The 10,006-nt window shown below is 45.8% G+C and overlaps 1 protein-coding gene and 1 long non-coding RNA gene across 2 annotated transcripts in view; both read right to left on the minus strand.

Annotated features, from left to right (window-relative positions):
* The window catches only part of Lonrf2 (LON peptidase N-terminal domain and ring finger 2), a 37,689-nt gene extending 30,948 nt beyond the window's left edge, over positions 1 to 6,741 (minus strand). The window contains exons 1-2 of the mRNA XM_090336511.1: positions 6,497 to 6,741; positions 5,528 to 6,208 (exon numbers count right to left, since the gene is read on the minus strand). Coding sequence (XP_090192637.1) covers positions 5,528 to 6,208; positions 6,497 to 6,653 — 838 coding nt within the window. The 5' untranslated portion in view covers positions 6,654 to 6,741. The remainder of the gene's footprint in view (positions 1 to 5,527; positions 6,209 to 6,496) is intronic.
* On the minus strand, positions 2,054 to 4,921 carry LOC150060331 (uncharacterized). Its single transcript, XR_016536229.1, has 2 exons — positions 4,707 to 4,921; positions 2,054 to 2,857 (listed from the first exon to the last, which is right to left on the minus strand). It is a non-coding gene; the product is annotated as an uncharacterized LOC150060331 (long non-coding RNA).
* Positions 6,742 to 10,006: the final 3,265 nt, after the last annotated feature.

A 10,006-nucleotide genomic window follows, 5' to 3' on the forward strand; every position in this document is an offset into this window, starting at 1 on the left:
ATTTATTATTTGGACTATAAATTGTGCCTATAAGTCTTTTCCAATCATATTGTTAATTGTCATTGTAACAATATTAAGAAATGTAAGCATTAAAAAGGTATTAGGCCATGAGGCCGGGAGTGTAGCCTAGTGGTAGAGTGCTTGCCTAGCATGCACAAAGACCAGGGTACAATTCCTTGGTACCACATACATAGAAAAAGCTGTAAATAGTGCTGTGGCTCAAGTGGTAGAGCTCTAGCCTTGAGAAAGCCCAAGAATAGTGCTCAGGCCCTAAGTTCAAGACCCAGGCCTGGCAAAAAAGGGGGGTAAAGGGGGCTGGGAGTTTGACCTAGTGGTAGAGTGCTTGTCTAGCATGCATGAATACCAGGGTTCGACTGCTCGGTACCATATACATAGATTAAAAAAAAATCCGGAAGTGATGCTGTGGTTCAAGTGGTAGAGCACTAGCCTTGAGAAAGTCCAAGGACAGTGCTCAGACCCTGAGTTCAAGGCCCAGGACTGGCAAAAAAAAATAGGTATTAGGCCATAAGCATCACTGCATCACTTTCACACAAGTGGCTTTCCTATGAAAGTGAGCTCTGTTTTGTGCCTCTTGCCCTTTTGCCACATCACACAGCAAAAAGGTCTCCCCCCACCAGGTGCTGGCTTAGCCACTCAACTTCCTAAACTCTGAAACTATACAAAATAAATTTATTTTCCTTATAAATAATCTGGTTTATAGTAGTTTGTTACAGCAGCAGAATACAGATAAGACAAGCTAGTTAAAAAGCATTGCTTCATTTTTCAAATATTTGAAGATATTTTCCTGTTTACTTAAGCTTAAATCCACAATGCTCAAAGAACAGATTATCTGATTTCACTCTTATAATATTTACTGTAATTAAGTTTATGGTCCAAGGAGTTGGAAAACATAATCATATACCAAATCTAAAGCTCTGTTTCTGGTTTTATGAACCTGATTAGCTGCAGGTAGTGATAGCGAATTAGATCAAAGTGCTGATACTGTCCTAATCTATATTCCTACCTATCCTTTTCTATCTAGTTTTGTTCAAAAATAGTTTTCTTCAAGATCTCTCTCCTCCCTTTAATCTTGTCATCTAGTACTTTGTCTTATATATTATTCCTAAAACTTGGGGCTTCTTTGTTCTGTTGAATCAGCCCCATACAACATAAACTATTCCATGTCTCATACTTTATAGTAATTTTACTCAGCCATGCTTGTTTGTCTTTGTACAATATCATTTCCTATCCAGTCAACTCTTTATAGTTCTTCTATCTAAAGTTTCTCTCATGTGAAAATAACACATAGCTACGCTTTAATTCAGTCTGTCAACGTTTTTCTTTTAAGTAGAATATTCAAACTATCTGCATTTAGCTTAAGTGGTCAGAATTACAATCTTCAATTTTCCCTTCCACTTGTCCCATTTATTCTTGGCTGCTTTATTCTCCCTTCTTACTTTCTTTTGGATGAACTAAGCATTCATTATTCCACTATATCTTTTACATTTTTACATTTTTGTTATCCTTTTGATAATTACTCAAGAGCACAACATGCAAATTTGATGTATCAGTGTATTTGAAATTAGTCCTTTCACTACATGGAAAGCACTACACAAACTGTACTATATTATTAACCTGGCTTTGTGTCACTGCCATATGCTTTACTTTTACATTTGTTGTTCATACTATGAATCAATAGTGCCTTAGATTACTCATGTGGTTACTTTCCCGTCTTCTGGCCTTCCTGAGCTCAAACTAATCTGTATTTTCCCTCAGCCTTCTCTCTCAGTATTTCACGTAGCACATTTCTGTTAGAATTAAAATCCTTCAGCTCTAGTTATTGGCTTAAAGCATCCTGATTTCCCCCTCCCCCTTAGTTCTGAAAAGCATTTTACGCTCAGTACATAATTCTGGCTAGGCTTTTTTTTTTTTCTTCAGCATTTTAAAGGTGTTATTTCTGGCTTCAAAAATTTACATATTGACTCTTGGTCATTCTGTGGCTACTTTAAAGGGAATAGCATCCCTGTCTTCTCTGCTTTTTTTTTTTTTTGGGGGGGGGGGTCATGGGGTTTGAACTCTGCCTGGGCTCTGTCCCTGAGTTCTTCAACTCAAAGCTACCTACCTACCCCTGGGCCTGGGCACTGTCCCTGAGCTCTTCAGCTCAAGGTTACCACCCTGCCTTGAGCCAAGCTCTACTCTTCCTGTTTTCTAAAGGTTAAGTGGAGATAAGAGTCTCAGGCCTTTAGTGCCTGGACTGGCTTTGAACCTTGACCCTCAGCCTCCTGAGTAGCTGGGATTACAGGTGGGAGCCACTGCACCCAGCTTTAACTGCTTTTAAATTTCTCTTTTGCAGTAGTTCCATCATATCCTGTTGGGCTTACTTGATTGAGTCTAAGTATTATCGGAATTGGAATATCTTCAGCCATTTTTCTTTTAATACTTCTCTTACCCCTTCTTTCTTGGGTTCCAATTTAATAGATTTTAGAACATTTGTCTGTGTTCCATGTATTTTTTTGTTTTCTACTTTTTCTTTCTGTTATTCAGTTTCCATATTTCCTACTGAGTTGTTTCTGAGTACTCTCATTCCAAATTCTGATGTGTGCAAAATGTTTTTTAAATCAATTAATTTTCAGACATTGTATTTTGCAATTGGAGAATATCCATTTAGTTTTTAGTATAGCCAAATATCTACTGAATTCATTACCTTTACATACATTACTGTGCTCTGACATAGGTATTTTGAATTCTACTTACAATTTATTGGACAAAACTAGTCCTATGTCTGAACAAAATCTCAGGTGAAGCAAGACAGTGAAGTCAATTTTACCTCATCTGCAGGAAAAATAGATAAAGAAACCTGTGGAGAAAAAGGTTAAATGTTGAAAGCCTGACCCAAACACAAATATTCTGTTTCCTAACATCTGTGAACCTTAATATCCCAAAACTTCTATGTGGAACTGATTCATCATGAACTTAAAAACTGTGTGCATGTGTGTGTGTGTGTGTGTGTGTGTGTGTGTGTGTGTGTGTGTTTTGCTTTTGGAGATTAAAGTCATGGCTTCTATCACTGGGTTAATCACCAGCCTCACTGCCTTCTAGACATTTTTTTACAGAGCTGAGGATTGAACTCAAGACCTTGCACTTGCCAGGCAAATGCTCTTTCATTGAAATAAATCCACAACTACTTTCTGTGTACGTAGTACTGAGGACTCGAACCCAGGGCTTGGTGCATGCTAGACAAACACTCTACCACTAGGCCATGCTCCCAGCCCCTGAATATATTTTCTAAAGAATGCAAAATAAAGTAAAATTTCCCTAGTTAAAAAACGTATAGAAGGGCCAAGAGTGTGACCTAGTGGTAGAGTGCTTGCCTAGCATGATTCCCTGGGTTCAATTCCTTGGTACCACATACATAGATAAAGGCAGTGGTGCTATGGCTCAAGTGGTGCTTGGCCATGAGAAAGCCCAAGGACAGTGCACAGGTCCTGAGCTCAAGGCCCAGGACTGGAAGAGAGAGAGCGAGAGTGAGCGAGAGAGCGAGCTGGGGGGATCAAATCCAAGATTTCATATGACTGTACTGGAAAAATCCAATAGTTTTACATGTTTGAGTTCAGTGAATACAAGGAAAGGCTTAAAATGTAGCACATAGTTTTAACTAACAGGTGACAACATGTGTCTCCATTCCCTAGAACAAAAAGCAATCTCACCCCCACCTACTCACAACCACTACTCTTTCATCCACCAGGAATAACCACTTCCTCTCCTCTACAAATCTATAGCAATTTACCTGCTTATACTTACAGAAAAACTGAGTCTGATTATGGTTTCTCCCACTTAACATTATATTTGTGACATTCATGTAACTGTGGCTGGCTTATTTTTTGTTCTGAATAACAAGCCACAAAAGCATCATAAGGTAATTTACCTATTCTGCTCTTATTGAGCCTTCAGGTTGTTTCTACTTTTCCACTATCTTTATACAATCTAATATATATGATCTAATAATGTATAACCTAATATAATCTTTATATAATATAGTGGTATTAATACCACTATCTTTGTCTTTAATATACACTCTGAGTACAAATGTTTAGTGTGCATATAAATGCCCCTTTGAAACTTCTAAGGCTATTTTACCAGAAAATGTCCCAGGGATATACCTTGTAGTCCTATCAACAGCACGTAAATGTTTCATTTTTTCTAAGTTATCTTCAGCATCTAAATATAGTTATTTAAAGTAAATAACTACATACATAGTCATTTCCAATGAAAAACATCTAAATTGGGAAGGGCAATGAACGCAAAACACAATGTCAAAGACCTTTTTATAAAAAAATGTACAATCTTGCTATTTTTATACTGAGATCATGTTCAAATAATATTTTGACTGTACAGTTAAAAACTATTGTTAAACTACATTTCACATCCTCACATTTTTCAACATGGCTACCATAAGATTTAAATTATATATGTAGTTACCACTGTAATCCTACAGGATAACAATGCTCTACACCTTATATAGCTGAAAACTCACAAACAGAATTTGTTAAAGTGTGGATGCATACAATCTACTAAATACCTGTTACATAAGGCTAGTTAATGGTTCTATTCCAAAAGAGAATATCCCAATGTGATATCAGTATGAATTTTTAATTACTATTTTGTAACTTATTTTTCAACAGGAGACTTCATTTCATAATGTGTACCTGGTTTAAATCATATATACTGTTCAAAAAAAAATTCTTCACACACACAACTGCCAACTGAGCATATTCTCCTGAAGTCAAACACAAAGACAGAAGTCTGAGATCAGATTTTTTCCTTTAAACTACACATTATTAACAGGTGGTAGGCTGTTCTGAGGGTAGGGCTGCTTCTGGTCCCAAACCTCAGGTAGATACACAAATAACACGAGATTAAAACCAACCACTCTACCCTGCCTAGCTGCCTATCTGAAGCTAAATACGCCATAACACCGAATGGCGTTCCAAAGGGAGCAAACAGAGCCAGATCCTATGAGGTCATGAACGCGGAATGGAGGAAGAATCCGGGTCCTCTGCTGGACAGCAGCTGAACCCCAAAGCAAATCCCTCCCTGGCGCCGAATCCTGCATCTCCAGTGCGTCAGTGATTTGCATTTTCCTCTGGGATCAGCAAAACCACTTTGTCATCCACCCACTCCCAACAGCTGAGAAAGAGGGATTGAAAGGCAGAGCTGGAGCCTCGGGAAACGTAACCCAGGTCCAATCCGTGCGCCCAATCGGTGGGGCGCACGGATACGGCTTCCCGCCCCCACCCGCGCCCCCGCCCGCCCAGCGTGGGGCCGACACCGCCTTCCACCCCCGCTAACTTTAGAAAGCAAAAAATGACCCCGTGCCTGGACAAAGCGCTTTGAAATCCTGAGCCGCCGACCAGGCACCGCCCAAGCCCAGCCCAGGGGCCCCCGACAGGTGCGCGGGGGGCGCAAACCCGCGGCTCTCCCATCCCCCACCTCCCGCCTCTCGTCCCCCGCCCCCCGGCTGACTCACCCAGGGCCAGGGCCTGCTCGCACTTGAGCAGCGCGGCGTCCAGCTGCTGCTGGCGCTGCAGGTTCCGCGCCTGGCCCGCCAGCCTGCGCAGTCGGCACTCGTTCGGGAAGCACCTCTCCACAAGGCCGCTCAGCACCACGTTCACGCGCCGCGTCTGCGGCCGCGGGGACCCCATCTCCACGCAGCGCTTGCAGACCGTCATCCCGTTGGTCAGGGTCACCGGCTTGTACAGCAGCTTCCGGCAGCGCGGGCAGCTGAGCAGGGCCCGGGGCGTCGGGGGCACTGGGGACGGCCGTCTCTCGCCCGGCGCCCGGAGCAGGCGGCTGGGCCTCGGCACGGGCAGCAGCAGCACCCGCCGCTCGCGCAGGCCCACGGCGCGCGCCAGGCCGCACGCCAGCTCCCCCAGCTCCTCAGGCCGCAGCGCCCCGAGCCTGGCGGCGCCACGGAACGCACCCAGGGCCTCGGCTAGGCGGCCGGCGCGGGCCAGCGTGTCCGCCAGCCGCAGGCACAGGCCGCGGTCGGGCTTGGGCAAGGCGGCTAGCATGGAGCGGAAATGCTCGGCCGCCGTCTCATACTGGCCAGCGCGGAAGGCCTCATTGCCCTTCTGTAGCCGCCGGACGAATGGCTCCCCATAGCTGCAGCGGAGACACTGGGGAGAGGGCGCGGGCGCGGGCGTGGACGCTGGGCCGTGAGGCGGAGGCGGACCGAGCGCCAGAGCCGGACCAAGCGCCAGACCCGGACCGAGGGCCAGAGCCGGCCCGTGAGCGTGAGCGTGTGCCGGAGCCGGCCCGTGAGCGTGAGCGTGAGCCGGAGCCGGCCCGTGAGCGTGAGCGTGAGCCGGAGCCGGCCCGTGAGCGTGAGCGTGAGCCGGAGCCGGCCCGTGCGTCGAAGCCGGCCCGTGAGCGTGAGCCGGAGCCGGAGCTGGAGCCGGCCCGTGCGTCGAAGCCGGCCCGTGCGCTGGAGCCGGACCGTGAGCCGGAGCCGGCCCGTGCGTCGAAGCCGGACCGTGCGCCGGAGCAGGCCCGTGCGCCGGAGCCGGCGCGGGCGCCGAGGCTGGTGCAGGAGCCGGTGCCGGTGCTGGCGGCGGAGGAGGCGGCGGCGGCGGCGGCACAGGCTCGGGGCTCATGGCGACGTGGGCCCTGGCGGAGAAATGGCCAGAGGACACGGTGCTCGGCGGCAGGAGCGCGACCGCTGCGTTCGCCACCGACTGCCGGCGTCTGGGGGCGGCGAGCTCCGGGTCGCGGCGACCACGCGCGGGGGCGAGGCGGGGGCGGGCGGCAGGCTCCGCCCGGCAGGCTGCGCGACGTGGACGGCCGACCGCGCACAGCTGCGCCCGCACCGAGCCGCAGCTGCGCCAGGCGGGGGCGGGGCCGGCGACGCGCGCGCGGCCGCAGCTCCAGCCCACGCGAGGCGCCTTACGTAAGCCAGGTCGCCGTGGAAACGGGGCGACCCCTCCCTCCCTTTCCGCTCCCGCTCCCGCTCCCGTCCCCTCTCCTTCCATCCCTTCCTCCCCACCCCCCCTCCGCCCGCGGGAGGCCCCGCGGCTGTGCGCGCGTCCCCGAGCCCGCGGCCGGGTCCCCGCGCCAGCTGTCCAGCTGGCTCGGCCCGCTGTGCCCCCCCCACCCCCCAGCCCCGTCCTGCTGCCCTGACAACCTGTGGCTCTCCTTAGAAAAACACAAAGAAAGTCATCACGCACAGCCCCCAACCTTGACTTTGATTCAGGAACTGCCATTTTGATGACCTAGGAATCTGAAGTGGGCTCTAAAGCGGGGTTCTTTTCTCTCGATGGAACCCCGAGGGTAGACTGACGTTTGAAAACTCAGATTTGATCGCAGAAGCCGAGCAAGTATCAAAGCAGACACTATGAGACAGGGATTTAAGACGTGGGCAGTTCCATTCTTGGTTAGGAAACCGCACCAGAGACTGCTGCAGACATGTTGCTGGAAGGAGGGAGCTAAAAGCTACCTTGGTTACCAGCGAGCCAGGATGGCGTTAAAATCCTTCTGCGTCCATTAGTCGGGTTTGGGAATTTCTCAGGGTAATGACGTGGTCTTCTCTCCCCATTGTACCCTCAGCACCACCCCCATTCGGTTCACACTGATGGAAATGCAATAAAATGCACATCCACATTCCAGAATCTGAATGTGTGGTGTTTTTCTACATGTAAGACTGCCCGCTAAGGAAAATACAACCTGGATTAGGAAAAGGAGAAATGCCTAGGAAAAGGAGAAATGCCTAACTAGGCAAAAAGAGATCATGTTAGACCAATTTAGACCAATTCCCCGGAAGGAAAAATAGATGTGGCCAGCCCTCTAATCTAATAATGAAGAGGATACATAGCAAACCTCGCCAAGCCCTAACGCCAGCAACCTACCTTATTTGGACAGTTGTAGTTGTAGACCAAAATGGGCGTGTTTCTCATGGCTGAATTATTCTGATTCCCCTTTTAACTCACTCTGATTTTTTATCTGTTTCTTTGTAACAATTCACCTGTGTTTAAAAATGGTGTCTTGGCAGATTCACAGAGAAAACTAGGAAGCATGGGGGGGGGGGAGTTTCCCAGCAGTTAACTAGATGACATTAAAAAAAAAACAACCCTACATGTTAAAGATAAACCTAAGACCCTATTGTTCTTATTTTAGACAAATGTATGTCAAGACAAAAGAACGCAGATCACTGGAAGTATGCCTTCTGAAAACAAGCAGCACTTTTAAGGCGAAAATGCACACACACATTGTGAGATTTGTAACATGTATCTAAATAAAATGTATCACAAAACTAGCAAAGCCCATGGAGGACATTAGATTAAGATTCTTTTTAAAAAAAATTATAAATAGTTGTGCAAAGCAGTGAAATTATATGCTGTCATCAGAAAGAATGGCATCTTCCCATTCATAAGGAAATGGAAAGACTTGGGGAAAAAAAATCCTATTACGTGAAGCCAGACCCATAGAAACATAGGCTCCATGGTTTCCCTCATTTGTAAGAATTAGTATACATTTAGGATTCTCCTAGCAGAAGAGCACAATAGGTCAAATGCTATGTACATATGGTCATATAGGATGAGACTAAACAAAATTAACTCTAGGATATGGAAACAAGAGGTTTGTCTTTGTGATTGTTGTTCTTAATGTACTGTTATTTTTCTCTTTTTTCCCCCCCTTATGGTTTATCTCATCTTGTTACTGTATCTGACTTTGTTACCTGGTATATTGTATACATTTATTTGTTTATTTGAAATGGAGAAGAAAGGGGGGAATATGATTGGGAGGGGTGGGGGTGGGATAAAGGGACAAAAACATGAAAAGGGATATCAATGTATGAGAAGTAATACACCTACTACCTGAGGAATGTAACTGTAACCCCTCTATACATTGCCCCAACAATAAAATAATTTTTTTTTAAAGGCTGAACTGCTTTAACTTGAGGATAGGGATTGGAGGAGGAATGTGAGGAAGAGCAATAAGAGTGGTAACACTGACCAAGAAGCATTGTTATTCATAACCTGACTGATGAAACTGTAACCTTTGTACAACAACTTAAAAAATAAATGGTTAATTTTCTAAAGTGTGATCGAGTGTGAGAGTTTGTTCTTCAAAGAATTCCTTAATTAACGTATGAATAATAGAATGCCCACCTGCTGAACAATGTAGAGAAGATGAAAAGTAGGAAATGGATACCTGGACCTTTATTCTTTCCATTCCCTTAACATGAAAATGTTAATAGAAGGGGCCGGGAGTTTGGCCTAGTGGTTAAAGTGCTTGCCTAGCATGCATGAAGACCCAGGTTCGATTCCTCGGTACCACATACATAGAAAAAAGCCAGAAGTGGTGCTGAGGCTCAAGTGGTAGAGCTCTAGCCTTGAGAAAGTCCAAGGACAGTGCTCAGGCCCTGAGCTCAAGCCCAGGACTGGCAAAAAAAAAAAAAAGAAAAAAGAAAATGTTAATAGAAGGCTTTTAAAAACAAATTATCCTCTTTTGTTTTGGAGCAGGGGTACCAGTCCTGGGACTGAGCACTGACTTTGGGCACTTTGCTATATCTCGTGAGCCACAACTCCACTTTCAGCTTTTTGGTGGTTAATTGGACTAGCTTCCAACCTCCATGTTCAGGTCTCAGTCTCCTGAATAGCAATGCCACCTTTATTTTTGAAAATAATTTCTGATGAGCATAGATTTCATGTTGAAAGTTATTTTCTGCTAGCATATTAAAGACTATTCTATTATTCTTGCTTGTACCATTTCTAACAAAGCATACAAACCTATTCTTTTAACCAAATTTGGAAAAATTTGGCCATTCTTCCCTCATATTTTTTTCTGTGCTTCTTTTTCCTCTGGCACTCCCAATTATGTACTTTGTAAGCTCTTATTATTGTCCCTCAGGTCATCTGCAGCTTTCCACATTAATTTCAGTCTTTTTGTTTCTGTGCCTCAGATTATCACACTCTCACTTGGCTTTTTTACTCAAAACTGGTACTTTACC

Source organism: Megascapheus bottae, chromosome 7 (assembly GCF_031878675.1).
Source record: "Megascapheus bottae isolate mThoBot1 chromosome 7, mThoBot2.hap1, whole genome shotgun sequence".
In the NCBI taxonomy this organism is placed as follows: Eukaryota; Metazoa; Chordata; class Mammalia; order Rodentia; family Geomyidae; genus Megascapheus; species Megascapheus bottae.